Below are 18847 nucleotides of genomic sequence, written 5' to 3' on the forward strand. Positions count from 1 at the left end.
GGGTGATTGCCTACAGGTTGAGAAACACTGCCCTAGAGAGTTTTACACAGCACCCATCCCTGGTGACCTGTTTGGTTTTATAGAAAGATTCATATAAAGACACTGACTATTATTACTTTCTCAATGGTTTGTTATGATTTATATACATATATCACAATCTTTAGTTTTGCCTCCCATCCCTCCTCTTCTTCTTACAGATCACCTTTCTCCCTTCAAATAGCCCCCCTTGCTTTCATGCCATACGTGTGCAGATGTGTGGAAATCTAGATGGGCAGCTGAGCTGGCTCTACATCATTGCTGTTATTAGTGTAGCAATAAATATGAATGTGTAGATATTTAGCATCTCTGAGACATGCTAAAAAGTCTCTACTGTTCTGTGGAAACTTAACATTTCAGGGCAATTTATTTTTTTAAAAGTCTTCTAATTTTTATAAATATCAGTAAACTGCCAATATTAACCTTAATAATTACAAAGGAAAATATACTAATTGAAATGATTTTATAAGAGATTGCTGAGGCAAAGAATTCACTGACTTTATTCTAATTACTTTTCTTTCAGGGCCCTAGTGACACTCTGTGTTTTCCTTTCCTTGCTATCTGGCATGGCTGTGACAATGCTGATCTGGGCACAATGGTACATTTCATTCCCAGACTGATCCAGAACCAAGGGCCTCAGTAACCACTCAACCTTCCCCCATGCCCCGGAAGCAAAAGATCTCCAAACCTTCCACGATGGCAAAGCCAGCTATGGAATAAAGCCTGGTCTCTGCGCTTTGCTGGGAGGATACTGGGTGAGGCATTCTTCATCCCCTAACAAAGCAGATATGTACTTTCTTTGGATTTATCTTTATTGGCAGGTTGAAGACATAAAGACATGCTCAGGATTCAATTTCATTGTAGGTAGCCTTGCTCACCTGTAAGAAAATGCTATGCCTTATTCAGTGGAGGGAGTCAGATAATTCTCTTTGAAAACACTTAATGCTCATGAAATAAAAATCAAAATAGATATGTTGCTTTCTAGAATATGTTTTTAATACATTGAACTTTATACCTGCAGCCTCTAGCCTTTGGATAGCAAACTAAGGTGTGTGTGTGCGTGTGCATGTGTGTGTGTGTGTGTGCGGAAGCATGAGAAACATGTTGCCCTGTGGCATGTCAGGAGAAAAGAATAAAGGGAAGCTTGAAGGCTGGGAGGGGTTTGGAAACACTAATATTTGTGGAAGTCTTCTCCTGATGTCAGGATATGTCTTGTCTGCTTTCCATGCATTTTCTCTCTTTGTAATCAGTAGGGTGGTGGTTTGATTCTATTAAAGGTCAGAAAATTCAGACTGATAAAAGTCAACGATTTGTAAATGATATTCAGTGACTCAAGTTCAGAATTAATGAATAGTGGGGCACAGTACTAGAATAAAATGGGTTAATTGAGAATGGTGACCACATAATGCAGGAAGTGTAGAGATCAGAGAAAAGCAGAGAAGAACAAAGGACAGAAAGGAGAGAGGAAAGCAAGGGTGGGGCAGGAGACATAGCACCACTCTTTTCTCTGTTCACTTTGCAACCAGAACTGTAAACCAAGAAAACCATTTCCAGCAGCTTTTATTCCCCAGGACACACTGTCCTTAAAGATGTATTCAATCAGAGTTCTAAAAGATTGCATTAATTGGAGATGTGCCGTCACCTGCTATTTCTCATCAACAAAATGACAAGGCCAGAATCAAGCACCACTAATGCTAGGCTTCCTCGTTAGAGACCTTTCGCACAGCTCTTCCAGGAGATGGCAGCTTTAGGGGAGATGCGTTGTGAAAGCTCACTTAATGAAGTCACTTTGACACAATCTGTAGGCAGGAATGTCTATTGTAACTAAATTTCCATATCGACCAACGTCAAATTCTTATGCATCACTGTGGGATGACCAAGAGATCTTTTGTTGTGTGTTAGTCTTGCTGTGTCAGTTTGAATGACTTACAGGAAGGGAGAAAATAAATAAATTAAATTTCTGCTTTAGTAAGAGGAAGAATGCAGATCCTGTATTTGTTGCCAACTTTTCTGGTTCTTAAAGGTATGTGCAGCAGCATGTGTTGGTTCCGGCTCATTATCCCAGCTTTGGGGGAGGTTAAACAGGAAGATTTCAAGTTGAAGGCCATTATGAGCTGTAGATGGAAAACAACAACAAACAAACACACACGATATATACCCAAGTCTTGATATTTACTAAGTTTTTTTTTTCCTTTCTTAACTAATAGGCACCACTGCAGGTGATTAAATTTACCAGCAGTGATTAAAACTTAATACATAAGGCACAAGGAGAGCAACAGAACCAAAATATCTGGGCACAGGGGACTTTTCCAAGACGGATAGTCCAAGCAAGGACCATGCATGGAGATAACCTAGAACCTCTGAACAGATGTAGCCCATGGCAGCTCAGTCTCAGTGTGGGTACCCTAGTAGTGGAACAGGAACTGTCTCTGACTTGAACTCAGTGGCTGGTTCTTTGACCACCTCCGCCTGAGGTGGGAGCAGCCTTACCAGGCCACAGGGAGGACAATGCAGCCAGTCCTGATGGGACCTGAGAGGCTAGGGTCAGAGAGAAGGGGAGGCAGACCTCTCCTATCAGTGGACTTAGAGAGGGGCATAGGAGGAGATGAGGGAGGGTGAGTGGGATTAGAAGGGAATGAAGGAGGGGGCTATAGCTGGGATACAAAGCAAATAAAATGTAATTAATGTAAAAAAATAAAAATTTAATTAAGAAAACTTAACACATGGTGTTAGGGAAGAAAGATGGGATATGAGAGTGTGGCATGAAAACAGAAGGGGTTTATCTTTTTGAGAGAAGTGAACCAGTAAGAGTGGAACATGGGGCATGGAAGAGGACTAATGAGAACAAAGTATAATGAGCACAGACATATGAAAATTCTGCCACGATACCCGGTACTTTGTATACTCATTTTAAAATTTAATAACAACAAAAAACAACCTAGACCATGCCAGTGGTTTGTGCTGAACAACCCTTGACTTTGCCACCCGTAAGGCTTTTCAACACAGAAGACACTCTTTCCAGTTCCTGAGATAGCGCCCTCCTATTTTTGCACCATGCAGCCTCACATCTGGTCCTCTCTCAGGTCCAAAGCCATCTTTTAAGGTTGGTTCCGTTGCTGACTGCTCGCTCTCAGGCCTTATCTCCGTGGCCTACTCTCAGAGAAGAGTTCCGTGGCCTGGAAGGCCCGCTGGAAGCCAGGCCTGTCCTCCGTCTCATCACAGTTTCCTCTCTCTGACACCACTCAGGTCATTTTTCACAGCGTGATCCCAATGTGAACTGATTTTAAAAAATTAATCTATTCTTTGAAACTTTCTCGCATGCATTAAATAGTACATTCTAGCCACGCTCCTGCCTCGTTTTTGACTCGTGACCCCTTAGTTTCCCCAGGGCTGAACACGTGAGCTTGGTGTGGTGGAAAGATCTGTCGGAGCACGGCCACTCACCAGTAGCTACATGACTGAAGACAATGACTGACTTTTCCTCGGTAGCCCTCAATCGCCAGTAGTTCCTTGGACAGGGCTGGACTCCCAGAATGTCTCCCCACCTCTCTGCGAGTCCTGGTGGGCTGAGTTTCTGGAAGACCCCATGGCGGGAATTACAGCATCTGCAAGCTCAGGAGCGGCTTGGCCATGTCATGCCCGCAAGACAGCAAGTCCTGGTTCTCTCCCCCTCTTTCATGATGTTTTATGAGCCTCGGAAGGGTGATATGAGTGGATCAAAGTGAATTAATTTAAATGTGTTTATAAATTTGTACGAAGTTAACATATTTTTATAATTAATGTCTATTTAACTTTTATAAATAATTTCTTTAAATTTTTATGGAGCTCATTATCATCATAATTTATTTTTATTTTTTTTTTAATCATGAGATATGTCAGGGGAACAGGATGCTATTCCTACACAGGAGCCATCCTATAATATTCCAGCTTTTAAATCTGACCAACTGAAGTGAGCAAAGATTTATTTATTTATTTATTTATTTATTTATTTTTGTACTTACTGAGCTGTTTCAAGTTTACATTGAAAAATTAATATGTAGCTGGTCTACCAAAATTTTATCCTTTAGCACACAGGAAATAAAAATGTGGTTTGTCTGAGTGACACAAATGAACCTCTGGCCCAGAAGAGTGGCGGCAACATTCTGAAGATGCAGTAAGTGCTAGTGAAAACGCTGAATGCCTAGACATTCAGGTGGGACCAGTGTTCTTAGTGAACTCAGAATATCAGAGGAAAAGATTTTATAAACTATCACTACAAATTTAGTGCAAATCTCAGGAAAGATGTTCACGTATAATTTATAATATCTTATAAAATCAATGATAGACTTTGGCACTAATATGACAGAACACAGAACACCTTAGAACAGAAAACAAACATTTTCATAGTATTAATATGTTAGCCTCCACTAGAAAGACCAGAGAAATAAAGAGCCAGGGCTTCAGAAGGGCCCTCTACCTAGTGCTGTGCACACCCTTATTCTAAGGACTCATTGGGCCTTGTCTGATGCAGATTATGTAATAACTTGGCAATAATTATTTATTAACTTTTTCCAGATATAAGATTTTGAAAAATTTGCATATCATATAACCTGTGCACAATAATTGGTAAGCTATTTTTAGAAATTAGTATCTAGCTGTTCTGTACATTCAGATTTTAGGATGATATATTGTCTTTGTCTGTTTCATGCTACTTTAACAGAGTGTCACAGACTGTGGAATTTATAAGGCATGGGGATTTATTCCTTATAGTCTTGTGGTTATTTCTTGAGGGTAGTAGCTGGTGAAACCTTGATGTGCTGTCACATGGTTTAGGGCAAATGCATGCTAGAGTAACATACTTTTTGACATTTTATATTAACTGTACAAAATAATGGGCTTCATGATATAATTTTTATGCATTTATATTTTCTGATATTCAGTTCCCCACTATCCTCTAGTCTTTCCCTTATAATAACCTGCTTCACACGAGTGAAGGCAGACCTCTCATGACCTCACCTTTACACAGAGAAACCACCTCTCAATACGAGGCTTTCCAATACCTGACTCTCAGGGGAAAACTTAAGTTATGGGAAGAATTACATAAAGAGTCATGTAAGGATGAGGGAGACGGAGGATGTTCAACCAGAGCCGGACAGGGACACATGCTGGAATAGGGAGGCAGTAAGTTAAGGGGCTAATAACTCAGCTGTGCCAGGCCATAGAAGACCTCAGGCACCAAGCTGAAGATCTCCCATCTAGTTCATATTTCTGTTTCTACTTTTGACTCCATCGGAACTTTCTCCGCCTTTGGTGTGCATTACAGATGACCTTATGTTGAGCCTTCTGTCCCACCTTCCCAAATGCTGGGATCACAGGTGTATGTCTTTATGCTGGGCCTCTATGCTCCACTTGGAGCAAACAAAGTTCAGATTTGTTATTTTAGAAATACAGCATTGCTCTGCCAGGTGCAGGGACAGGTGCCTGTCTCCCCACCCTGGGAAGTTTGAGATGGAAGGTTTCATTCTATCCAAGAATTTAGGATTAGCCTGGGAATACAGTGACTCCCTCAGATAAATGGAGAGAGAGAGAGAGAGAGAGAGAGAGAGAGAAGAAGGAGGAGGAGGAGGAGGAGGAGGAGGAGAAGGAAGCGGAAGAAGAAGAAGAAGAAGAAGAAGAAGAAGAAGAAGAAGAAGAAGAAGAAGAAGAAGAAGAAGAAGAAGAAGAAAAGAATTTGGGACATTTGAACTCCCGTTAGAAATGTATTTAAGGCATAATCCCAGCGCTCAAGGAGGCAGAAGCAGGTTGAATTCAAGGCCAGCCTGGTCTACAAACTGAGTTCAGGACAGCCAAGGCTACACAGAGAAACCTTGTCTTGAAAAACTAAGAAAAAGAAAGAAGGGTATTTAATATAGAGATGATGAGACCCATACCTGAAAAAAAGTTGGGGTTGGGGAGTAGGAGCTATGAAATGAGAGATATTGTTAAAGTTACTTTAACTTAGGCAAAAAGAAATGAAGGAGTGGGAAAAAATATGTGATAGTTTATGGTTTAAATACATACGCTTGAAGTATGGGAACAAATAGTGTCATTGCCATTTGCCATACAAGACATGACAACTTACATATCTAGTCAAGGGAAACTCAACATGAAAAGTTAAATTGGTCTTTATTTTGTCTGGAAGTGGATTGTTGCTTTGAGAGTAGAGTACATTTTTATTATTAAATTTTTTATTGGTTTTTCAAGACAAGGTTTCTCTGTGTAGCCCTGGCTGCCCTGGACTCACTTTGAGGACCAGGCTAGCCTCAAAGTCAGATAGATCCTCCTGCCTCTGCCTCCCTTTGTGCTGGGATTAAAGGTGTTTATCACTGTGCCTGGCTTAAAGTATATTTTAGTCTTTGATCAACAGAGATAGGGACAAAATATTTATGATTATTTTATATCATCATGTTTATATTAATAAGGGCATGTCACTGTGTTAGTCAGCTTTCTGCTATTCTAATGAACATCAGAAAAAAAAAATCAGTGGCAAGGAGAGAAAGGCTACTTTGGTTCACAGTTGTTCAACTCAGGATACCCCATTACTTCTGTGCTTGTAGCAAGGCAAAGCATCATGATGGAGAGCAGGTGATGAAGCAAAAAGCTAGTAGCTTGTAGTAAAACAGGAAGAAAGAAAGAGGGGTTAGAGTCAAGTTATCTCCTTCAAGGGAACTAGTCCAGTGTCCTCAGGCTCCCTGTCCCCAGTCACCAGGCTCCAACTCCTACAGTCTCTACCATCTTCCCACAATGCACTGGCTGCAGATTGAGCCTATAATCCGCAGACTTTAGGGAACATTTAAGATCCACACCATAGCATCACTAAAACAAGTCTTCTCACATTTAATAAAGTGACAGGACCACAGGAGTACCATGAAAGCAATGCAGACATTTCCCATGCAAGGTGCTCTTACTTCCTCTTATCTGATGGCAAGGAACTCAGGGTGAAGAGTGGTCCTGTTGCAGGGTAATGCACTCACTGCCCCCAGGGATGGAATCCCAGCATGAGCGACTCTCAGGTATTTAACACTCTTTTACGTCTGGGAAATTATGCTGGTGTTAAGGGGTTACTGCTCTCTGGATAGGCTGGCTGGAAGGCATTGTGTGACCTGACCCAGAGACAGTGAAGAAGTTAGAAAGAATGGGTATTCTGGGAACGACATGGTGGCAGACAAGGGGAAAGGAAAAGAGTCCTGGCCAAGAGCATGGACTCAGTCTGACTCTCCGTGCAGCCCGGGGCTACTTTTTAGGCATTTCTTCCCTGTGCTGTGTTCTACAGGTTATATATAGTCGTTATCAAACCTTGGTATATTTGATTTTCTGTGTGAACTAAAATTTTGTATTCTGGAATTTTGGACCTGTGGCAATATGGCAGTGCTAAAAATAGTGTTGGATTTTGGACTTCAGGATTCAGTATGATTAACCCATAATACAAGGAGAATCATTAAAAGTAGCGTTCGTCTTTTATTTCTGTGTACACTTTTATTCATGGTTGAAAATAATAGTTTATTACATATAACTTATAAACTTATTCAGAATCAAAAGTTCAGAGAGACATAAAAATGTATGTATTTTCTATTAAAGACACATTCTGATGACTATAGAATATACATGTATAATCAAAAATGTGAAAAGTAATATTGTGAAAACAAGTCCTGTTAACAGTATATGTAAGAAAAAAAGATTCATTTTCCCACAGGCTACCAAATACAGGGAAGTTCTTAACTGAGTTCAGTTATTTTCATTTAATTCACCTGGTAGCTCAAGAAGTGATAGAAAAAGACTCTAATATACAGTGAAGTCGCTTCACAGTGTTACGTGACAGTAGAAACTCATATTAATACAAAATATCACTTGAGGTTTATTAACCCAGAGTTCCAGTGCCGAGTGTGAGGGACATCTTGGACAGCAAACAATCTGAGACTTATTAAAGACTGATTTTTTAAACAAATATTTCTGTTGGTAAAAATGTTGACGGGTTCAGAGCAGCTGAACATAGACAGAAGTTGCTGTGACCTGTCATTTTACTAGCAGACATGGATCAAGATGCTCTGGGTGCCTCCACTCCTTTCCATAAGATGTCAGAGCTGGTGTTACAAAGGGGATAACAAACTCATTCTATTGTCCAAGGCATTTAGAGTCATTCTTGCCATTTCAATATCACTATCTTCATTCAATGATAGCACTAATATTTATCCACGTTATCAGAAACAACAGCAGAGCAATGTATGAAACTCTAAGTGTATCAGGGTTCCCTGGGGACACTCTGAGCACTGCTACACATCGGGTCTCTGCCGGGTTTCTCTCATACCCAATCACACAAGCCCTGTGGCTGCACTCCCAGATCATCACACAGGTTAGGCAAGCATAGTTGTTTAGACTGGCAGGGTCTGAAGAATGGCCTACCTCACCGAGAGCTCAGAAATGTGATGGGCTGATTTTTGGCTTGTGTGATACGGTTGACTGGTTCTCGGATTTGTCTGTCTGGTACTGAGTGATAGGGCACCCATTTTCAAATGTGGCACACACATGCTCAGATAAACAGATGGCTCAGATCTCAGTGTCTTGAACATCACAGAGTGAACAGGTGATGTCAAAGGCTGATGTCAAAGGGGATAATTCTCAGAAACTCATCTTAGAAAACTAAATCTTGAAAATCAAATCCTGCTCCATCTCAGATAGCTTCTTACCATGCTGTGGATCCCATAGGGGGCGTGTATAGGAGATTTCTGAGGTATGAAGTATGCTTTGAACTTTATGCTTAGTGTCTTTAGTTTAGTCATTTTTACAGAGGAGTCTGACCAAGTAAAACTTACCTTACCCTAACTGTATCAGAGATGCTGATGAAAACAAGGCCCCATACCATAGGCATATCACGCTGCCCTCAGCAATGCCACATTTAAGAAGCATAGACAATGAAGGTCTGTGTGATCATCAGGGAAAAAATTACCATCAGCTAAAAGTAGTGCATCTCATTCAGGTAAAAGTAATAATGATTATAATTGTAAGGCCAGTGGAGGAGACCTAAGGAGTACCCATTCTTACTTCACACGGACATGATTTTCACTAACATCTGGATTTATTATAACAGGAATAAATCACTGTTTTGTATAGCTATGCACTATTGCCTATAGACCATGTTACAGCATTTTTTTCCTTACCTCACACGTGTCCATACACCAGTTATTTAGGTTCTTATTTAAGCTTTCTCCATATGCTCTTTCAGAGACAGTGTTTTAGTTGGTCACCAGTATTTTGCATATTTTATGCAATAGCTACCTTTTCTTTCCTGCTCCTAGTCTGTTGTGTGCTTGAAAAATTATTTTACTAAGATGAATTCAAGTTGTGTTTTAATCAAGAACAAGAAATACTAGGTTGGAGAGCTTCCCTATGAAGAGAACTCGAGAGTTTCAGAATGTGGAATATAAAACAAAACAAAACAAAAAAACCCTACAGGGAATGGCAGAGACTTTTTTGTCTGTTTCCTTGGTTCTGCTGTGTATGCAGGAGGTTGCTAGGCAGCGGGGCTCTTGTCACATGTAAGAAGTCTCAGAAAAGCCTACAAAGTCAGAAATTCCTCATTGTTTCCAGCCCAGGGGCTCTCGCTGGCAACTCTCACCTATAAGTTATTAGGAGAGGATGAGGAAATGCTTCGTTATTCTATGTTAGGCATTTTGCTCTAGGAACTGATGTGGATAGTAATTCTACTTCTCTTCACTTCAGGGTTTTCCCTGGAGGACGTGGAAGTGTTTTGAAGTATTCGCACCCACAATTCCCTTGAGTAATGTGAAATGAAGAAGATGTAACAGCTCCATCTTTAAAAGAAAACGAGGCCTGCTTTACTACCATTAGTGCTGCTGCTAATAATACTCTGGGCCTGTAGCATCATCCATCATGTGACAGCTCAGATCTGCAGAACTTCGATTTTAAGTAAACTCCGTTTGCTTAAAGGTTGTGTGTAATTTTTATGCAGCTCCTTAGTTACGGATATGGAAATGCAAGGTTTACATGGAGGAAATCAAGGAAGGTAGATGGCCATGGGCACTGAGACAAATGAGAAATAAGGAGACAAACCTGCAGCCTACTGACACCACTGCCCAAACCCTTGACAAACCCTTGCTTTGTCAAGGGTTGAGTCACAGCAGGACTTGCAGCCCCTTCACAGCCAATGGAGGGATTTTGATCTCTATTTCAGGTAGTTTGATGTCTGTCATCAATATATTTCTTTGTTATTAAAAAATCTAACAGTCACCAAATGATGTTCAAAATCCATTAAGTAAGCTTGTGGTTTAAAGACAATAAAACAAACTAATGAGTTCTGCTTGTCCTTTAGAAATGAGTTAAGTAAGCCACAAGGCAAGCTTGCCCTGAATTCTAGTCTTAACGATGCTTAGCTTGCAGGCTGGGCCCTTGTGGCACCTGCCTTTAATCCCGGCACTCAGGAGGCAGAGGCAGGTGGGTGAGTTACTGTGAGGTCCATGCCATTAAGGGATGTATATTGAGACCCTTGCCTCAAACAAACAAAGATATTTACTGTCCTACTCCACATATTATACTTTGCCTAAATCACCAAGCCCAGGGAGTGGTGGACTTCTAAAATATGATAAAGATGAAAAGGTATAGAAACCAAATAGATACCTGTACATATTGGATGAGTAAATGGATTTAAAAATGACAGTTTATAGTAATAAAATCCCAGGCAGTATGAAGAAAAGTTTATATGACCCAATGCAGGTATTAGTGAAGGAACTGGAAAGCTGGTTAATATTCATAACAATACCTGTTTCTATTATCAATACCTGAATTCAGTATTAGTAATTGTGGTTATTGGGCTCTGGCTTGTATATGAGACTGCAGGTGGTCTTCATAAACTACTCAGTAAAACTGCAGTCAGTGAGTATACTTTTAGTTAAGAATAGATTTCAGATGCCAGAAAGAAAACAGAATGATCCCCTTTGAGCATGGAGGCTTAAGAAGGATGAAACTGTAAAGTAGTAAAAGTAAAGTGACTTTAAGCAATTTATTACCACATTCACTTCCCCAGGACCTGTCATCCAACAGTTGGAAGTAAGCCATCTGTGTGCTGGCTGGTAAAACATAGTGTCCAGGTTGTTCAGACCACACAAATTTGTGTTTAAGCTACAAGTGAACAAAGCAGGTGCAGTGAAGTCTGTCTTGTGGAAAGCAAAAGGCAGTGACCTGTGGTCTGGGATTTCTCATTTTCCCTGATGTAAACGCAACCTTCATTTTGTCTAATGAGGGGCTGGGGAGGGGATGAGAACTATACCCAAGCTTTACCAATACATGGCTTGGGCTGAGCCCAGAGCATTTCTATCTGACTATGCCAGATGCAAAAGTAACTTATTCGCCTGAAGTAATTGCTGTCTCTGAGGCTTACTGCCTCCTTATGTTAACCTAGGCCTAGTAATGGAAGCTTCTAGCTTCCATACAATCTAATACAGGCATAGTATGTTTTCATTCTCTGAGACTTACTTGCTAATTAACCTTACCCTTTATAGCTCTTTTCTGAACTCTGGCTGGCTGGTTCAACTCAGATGTTCTAACTCAAACTTCTTGCCAAGCTAAATGATTTAAACTGGCTTTTCTCACTTTTGACTGAATTGCTCTGTTTGGCCTCAAACTAACTCTAGCAATCTGTTCTAATTTTCTGGCTCCTCCTCATTCTATGGTTCATTTGTCTTCACCTGTGTTTAGTTTGTTCTCTCTACAACCTGTAAAACTGTCCTGATAAAACTGACTTCCCCCTCTCTCCCTTTGTTGCTCTCTCTATTAGCTTTTCTTTACTTTCTCTTCTTGTGAGAGTTAGGCACATCCTATCTCTAACTCATTCAGTCAAATCTTTCTCTGTTTCATCACTTTGTCTGCCTCTTAATTAGACATCACTTTCAAACATGGATGCTTTCTTCTACAGACTAATTTTGCCTTTTTTGTTTGTGATTAAAGGTGTGTACTAAGGCATGTCTGTATTCAGTGGGATCACACAGACCTAGAAGGTCTTTGGATGTAATCAGAGAAGCCATGTTGCTAGATTAAAATTTCTCTACACCCAGAGAAGACAAACTGAAGTCAAGCAAGGAAGCAAGCAAGCAACAAAACAAAAAACAAAACAAAACAAAAATCCATCAGAATACAAATGTCCTCTGGCTAGTGACTCTGCTGAGAAGAAAGCAGAGGCAGATGATGCAGAGCAGTCCAGCAGGGTTCATCTTCCTGCAGGTGGCCTGCAACCTGAACACCCAGGGCAATGCAGACCTGCAGCAAATGTCACCACAGAACAGCCGGCCAATAAAAGCCTCGTCAGTAGGGGCTGTATAGAAAAGGAAACAGGCTAGACTGATTCACAGATATGATAGGACAGTGGGGAAGCTATGGTCAATTTCCTCCTCAGCAACTTCCTCCTGGACATAAGGAGACACAACAGGTCTTTCCAGTGCTATGATTTTAGCTTTCAAAAGAAAAGCATACTCTTGTGAGTGTTTGCACAAACCAGTGCCTGCAAAGGCCAAAAGAGGGAATCAGATCCCATGGAACTAGAATTATAGGCAATTGTGAGCTGCCCAATGCAGATGCTGGGAACTTAACTTGGGTCCTTTGCAAGAGCTTCAGGCAAGCAGTACACACTAAACCCATAATCCATTTTTTTCCAGTCCCTCTTGCTTACACACACACACACACACACACACACATTAATGATGTCTTGATGCTCAGGCTGGCCTTATACTTCTGGGTCCAAACATCTCTCCTACCCCAGGTCCTGAGTGCTAGACTGCAGATATTTGATACTCATGTGCAGCTCACGTAATCATTTTGAAATTATCAGTTATGTTAGCTGGACTTGGAGGCATTTTATGTCTAGAGAGAATATGACCAGCACTTTTCAGTTACTGAAATCACTTCCTAGAGTATTGCGGAATAAGCAGTACCTGAAACATATAGTCTGGGAAGAAGGTACAATAAAGTCTGATGATAAAACCTTTTTTATAATTTTCCTCAATCCTAAGTTTCTCAAGAATAATGTGTTTTTTATTTTTTATTTTTTTAAAGAAAAATGTGAAGAGAGGGAGGCCAACTTAAAAAAAATGCACTTTTTTTTCCCATTTTAATTCTCCTATGGCTGATAACTGAATCTAGCATTTTGGGTTCAGTGATAGTCATGTGTTCCACCACTGAAGTGATTCTCCTGCCTTTAAACTTTAACCTTCAATAGCAATGATTTCTTTCTCCTCCTCTTTCTCTTTTTCATCTCTCTCCCTGTTCTTTCCCCTCTTTCTTTTCTTCCTCTTCTTCTTTTACCTTTTGGGATAGACTCTCACTAAGCTGCCTAGGCTGCTCTTGAATTTATGTTCATGTTCACTCAGCCTCAGCCTCCCATGCAGTAGAGGTTATAGGCCTGTGCTAGCATGCTTGGCTGAGCTCAATTTTAGCAGAGAGAAAAATAACAGAATACAAAAGATCACTCAAAGCAATTCCACTAAAATCAGGAACACGACAAAGCTGTACAAAAGATCACATGTTCTAAGTTATCTGTCTTGACCCACTTTCCTAAGCACTATATACTCTAGGTACTTGTTGAATAAAATAGCAATAAAACAAAGACCTTATTGATCATCTCAAAAGATCTGTGTAGCAGAGTTCGACTGTTTTACAGTGGAAGGATTAACTTGTCGGTACTGTTACGTGCAGACTGAGCCCTGTATTGAACTGTCTCCTCAACTTAGGGTCATTTCCAAGAGTAAGAAAGTCAAAATGCATTCTGCAGAGTTGAGGAAATATGGGACGATATAGTTTCATACATCAGGTGTTCACTCCGACCATAAAGGCCAGATAGGTAGCAAGAACCAGACATTTTTATTTCATGGGACTGATGATGACATTTTTCACAAAACTGGAAAGTATATGTCTCATTTTTGCATAATCTGTAACAATTAAAAAATTAAGACCTCCATTTCAACAAGATGGTACTCTTGAAGGGTATAGAAGGGTCCACTCAATGTTCTTCCATATATGTTCACTATCTGTAGTTTTATATGGGTACAATATCATCTAAAATATAGTTTCTCATGCCCAGCTTTCTTTGCAGCAAAGTTTAGGGTAGACCAAACTTCAGCAAATGATCTAAGTAGAAATACTATAAGTCAACTTCTGAGACTTGTCCTCAAATGAAAGAAATAATTCTTTCTGCCTTTTCCCTGTCTTTGGCTGGAACTAAAAGCCAAAGACATAAACTTTTGCAGTCATTTTGAATGTTCTTATGACCTGAGAACAGTAGCCACAAAGAATGAAGCAATAACAGGTCAAGATCCCTAGGAGGCTCACATGCTGATCTCTGCTGATGTCTCCAGAACTGTGGAATATGAAGAGGAATAGACACCTATCTTAGGTAAGCTGCTGTCTTTCTGTTGTTAGTGTTGGTGATGGTAATGGTCATTTGTGGTTCAACTTCATCCTAAAGTAGACTGATGTGGTTGTCTATAAAAGCAGAGACTATGAGGAAAACCACCTCGACTATCAATTTCTTCAAACTGGTTTCTTAGCAACTCTGAAGAGGAAGGGGGAGGTATTCTGCCAGTGGAAAATAATTCAGTGTTTTCACTTAGTTAAAACAAATGAAGCCATTTGACCAAACAAACAAAATTGGCATTGTTCAAATCAAAATGAGGTAACTTTCAGTTTTGATTCTTTCATTGTATTTCTCACGCAGCTCTTCCTTTTTTGTTCTTTTTCCTCTCTACTTTTCTTCTTTGAACTTATATCTCTGGTTCAAGCTAAAGCACATTTGGATTCTTTGACTATTTCATTTTTAAAGCATTTAGCATTTAATAGGATTCATGTCCTTTATATGAATGCAAGTTCAAAGAAAATGATTAATTCATCATGGGCACCTACCCCCAAATCCCAGTACTTAAGAGGATTTATTCACCTTGTAGAACTGGCATTTTTCTCTAAACTTTCTTCAAGAAGAAAAGAGGTTCTACTTACAAAAAATGTGAATGTTTCTAGTTCTTCACTTTTCAGAATATATGTATTTTTTAATCTATAAGTACATTCTTCTAATATGTAAAATTTACCCACTTCCTTTCTGAGTGGCACACTATTTAGTCACACAAGGAGTAATGTTTTTTCATTAGTGTTGTTTTTGGACAAAACATTCTTAATTTACCGTCTTATTTATAATAAATATTTAAAGTTAACTTCCAGACACTTTAAAAGACTCCTTGACTTCAAAATGTTACAGGCTATTCACATATTGAAAGAATATTTTTTTAAAGCTCAGAAATTTAAGGTTCTTGAGTCTTTAAAAGATAGGTGGGCATATCTGAGCTCAACAAGATGCCAGGGGTTTAACAGTCACTGAACCGGGGCCACCGCAGGCGGCTTCTAGGTCCTCTCGCTGGTGGGTGTCAGTGCAGAGGCTGGAGAAGCCAGGTCTTGGGAACATGGCAATGCTATTCTAACGGCTACTTCCAAAGATCCAACTTTTGTATCATTTCATTAGGCAGCAGCTTTGTTCACAGTTTTGGGCTAGTTCACTAACCTATTAATGCCATGGAGTTAGTTCTTTAAAATATAAATGCCTGTCTTAGGCTTGGTTGTATCTGCCCGTGGCCAGTCTACATAACACATCAGTTATTGGTGGTTTTTCCTACTTTATTCATCCACCCTTGAAAGAAAGCAGATACTGTCTTGATCTAAAACAAGTCAGAACAGCTGAATTCTAAACAAACTGCAAAGTTTTTCCAAATTCCTTATTAAAGTGACTCACAAGTGATAAAAATCACTCCAGAACGTTTTCCATGGTGAGACAAAATGAAGCTCTGTTTAACTTGGCAGGATTCTCATTTCCAGAGACAAAAGGTACAATTTTGGTTATCATTTGCTCTCCAGTTTAGCAGTCAGGATGTTTTCCCTCAGCTTCACAGTCAGCGTACGTGATTCCAATGGAGACAAATTTCTCTTATCAGGAGTGGGTTGTTCATTGGATGAAACAGGTAGATAGCCACCTTGCCATATCTTGTTGGGTTCAGCTATTGAAAGATAGTTTATTTAGGTCTATGGGATCAGCAAGGCTTGTTTTTTTTTTTAGAAGAAATAAGAAAATGGGTCAAGATTTTGCTAGAACCAGGTGTCAAGTTGGCTTCTGAACAATCGAGCCAGCTACATTCAAGTTTGGAGAAGGGTGGAGACATGTTTTTGTTTCAGAGATACATTCTCTGCCTTTGTGAGGAGGTGGAAGGGAGGCTGAGATCCCTGGAGACACACTCTTTCAGTTTTTCTCTGATGTGGACTGTTGTATGCTGAGAACATTTTGTCAGAGAGAGCTCTAATCCTTTCATCCTTCTTCTGCCTAACTTTTGCTGGCTTTGAAACATGATTGGAAGTTCCAATGAATAAAATGGTGGCACCTCAGCTTCCTGTGTTACCACATAATGTAGCAGGAGGGCCACAGGGAAGGGTAAGTCAGCCACTCAAAAGGGGGCACAGCCTGGGGCCAGGTTGGCCATAACTGCAAGGTGGTTCAGAGACAAGACATTGGTGTGTGTCATTCTTCCACTCTCTGCCACACCCTCTCCCACAGTGCAGAACGGGAGCTTGGTGGCACCGCCTTTCGGGTTCCAAGAAGCTCCTTTATTTAGAATCTACCTTTATTCTGAAGGATAAAACTCAGTGAGAGTTAGTGTCAGGTCACTGAAAAGACACAGCGCAGGGACATGAACTTAGAAGCATTAGGGCAGAGGTGATTGCAATACATTCTCCACAAACATACACGAATTTGTACCAATTCCAGTGGTTTAGACACTCATGAGCCACACTGGACCACCACTGGAACAAATAGGAGCAGACAGAACCTTGATGAAGGGAATGCTTCATTTTCACATGTGAGAAAGAAGCAAAATGGATTTTCACATGGGTCTAATGGAGGGACAGAACAACACGCACATGAGACAAGCAGACAGTTAGAGATGCAGTTACACCTCAGCGGTGAGAACCAAGTCAGATTTTATGCATCCACTTGGCCATGTGACAAATCCAGATGAAACTAACATTTAAATGTCGGACTAAGTCAAGCACACTGCAGGTTACAGAGCGGTACGTATTGCGGGTCAATGGCCTCATGGTGACTGACGGAAAGGGGCCCTCAGGAAGTTTCCTGAAGTGTCAGACATGTTCTGCTTTTCCCTTGAAGCATTGGCCACTCAGTGTGCGCATTTCTCAGAACTAGTCACACTGTACCCTTAGAATAAATGTGTTTCACTATATGTATATTTTCTTTAATTTAAAAAGCCCCGCAATTGTGATAGCTTTTTTCAATATGAACCTTCCCTCTCTCCTTAGAAAATTAGGTTTTCCACATAATTTTCTTGGTTATTAGGATTGGGGGAGGGGGAAGAAAAAATGATGTAGTTCAAACATAAATATTTTCATTACAGATTTCTGTAGAGAATTTCAAAGCATTTGAATGTTCCCATTGAATATGCTAAAGTTCCTGGCTACAGATTTATGGCTGTGATTTCTATCCCACAGCCCTTGAGCTGTATGTTTTAGGTCTGACATCAGTGTTGGGAGTGAAACAAAGAGCAGAAAATATGACCCTCAGAGACAGCCAGGCTCCCTGCACAGGGGTAGGGGCCTCCACTCATCATTTCTTTCTTTTTGTACTCAACAATATACAAATCTATGTGTCTCAGAATATTTCAAGAACAAGATATGCATGAATCTGAAAATTTAGATTGCCATAATATTGTTGTGGAGGCTTCAGAAACTCAGAACAAAGGACTCCATGTTTTTTGTCTGTGTCTGGTGCTGTTCATCCAGTGATCCATGCTCCCTTTGAAAGTTGGATTCAGTTTTTGTGCATTCGGCCACAAGTCTACCCTTGGGTCTCATGCCCACAGGCAAAGTCAGCTCACACAAATCCATTAGGCCAGCACGGTTCAAGGGCCCGCAGCCTGGATGTCACAGCTCGACATCACTCCTTAGAAATTACTTGGAGAAGATTTTCACAGATTTTTTTTCTTTTCATTTTGCATGCCTCAAGTTAAATTAAGAAAAAAATTAAAACTTATTCTTATTATTTTACAATTTACAAGGGCTCATATAAGAAGATGACTGAGAAAAGACCCACCCAAGCACCCGGGACGCATCTAGCAAACAACGCTAACATTACACAGCGGAGACCGAAGTCCTCGCAGCATCGCGTTGGCTGGGCGGCAGGGGTCGCAGTCCTGCTGTCCAGGAGGAAGGTGGTCTGTCGGATACCCAGAGCCAGAGGCCAATGGTGCTTTTGTTCCCTAACTCAAGTCCAGAAGCCGCATTTCAGAGTCCATGTCATTACTTATTTCGACCTGAAAAAGAAAATATAAATTGCTTTAAAGAACTTCAGCGCTGATAAATGAAATGAAAAGCCCGGCTCTTTCTCAGGGCCTTTTGAAATGCAAAGCAATTTAGGGTGGGCCTGCTTCTGTCTGACTAGGCCCTAGGGAGGTAGAAGGCTCAGCAGATCAGCTGGTGGCACTCCAGATCCCCAGGGAGACAGCTGACAGCCTCAAGATTGGGGGATGAAGAGGGCCTCTTCCTGATAGACTGGTAACAGGGGTCTTGGTATGGGGCAAATCATGAACCCTGCTCCCTCATCAACATCCTGGCATGTATTACAAATCCATTTGCCTTAACCACCGTACCCAAATATTTGGTGGAAAAGAAAAAGAAATTATCTCTGGCAGTGTCCTTCAGACGAGAGTAACAGTTAAATCAATAGGCTAAGTCAAGTCTGTTTTGC

The 18847-nt window shown here is 40.6% G+C and overlaps 1 protein-coding gene across 2 annotated transcripts in view; it reads right to left on the minus strand.

Annotated features, from left to right (window-relative positions):
* Nucleotides 1-7509: 7509 nt before the first annotated feature.
* Nucleotides 7510-18847, minus strand: part of Nkain3 (sodium/potassium transporting ATPase interacting 3) — a 593086-nt gene continuing 581748 nt past the window's right edge. For both annotated transcript variants that reach the window (XM_060386050.1, XM_060386051.1), the window contains one exon: nt 7510-18413. In XM_060386050.1, coding sequence (XP_060242033.1) covers nt 18360-18413 — 54 coding nt within the window. In that variant the 3' untranslated portion in view covers nt 7510-18359. The remainder of the gene's footprint in view (nt 18414-18847) is intronic.

The sequence above is a fragment of the Meriones unguiculatus genome, chromosome 6 (assembly GCF_030254825.1).
Source record: "Meriones unguiculatus strain TT.TT164.6M chromosome 6, Bangor_MerUng_6.1, whole genome shotgun sequence".
Taxonomy (NCBI): domain Eukaryota; kingdom Metazoa; phylum Chordata; class Mammalia; order Rodentia; family Muridae; genus Meriones; species Meriones unguiculatus.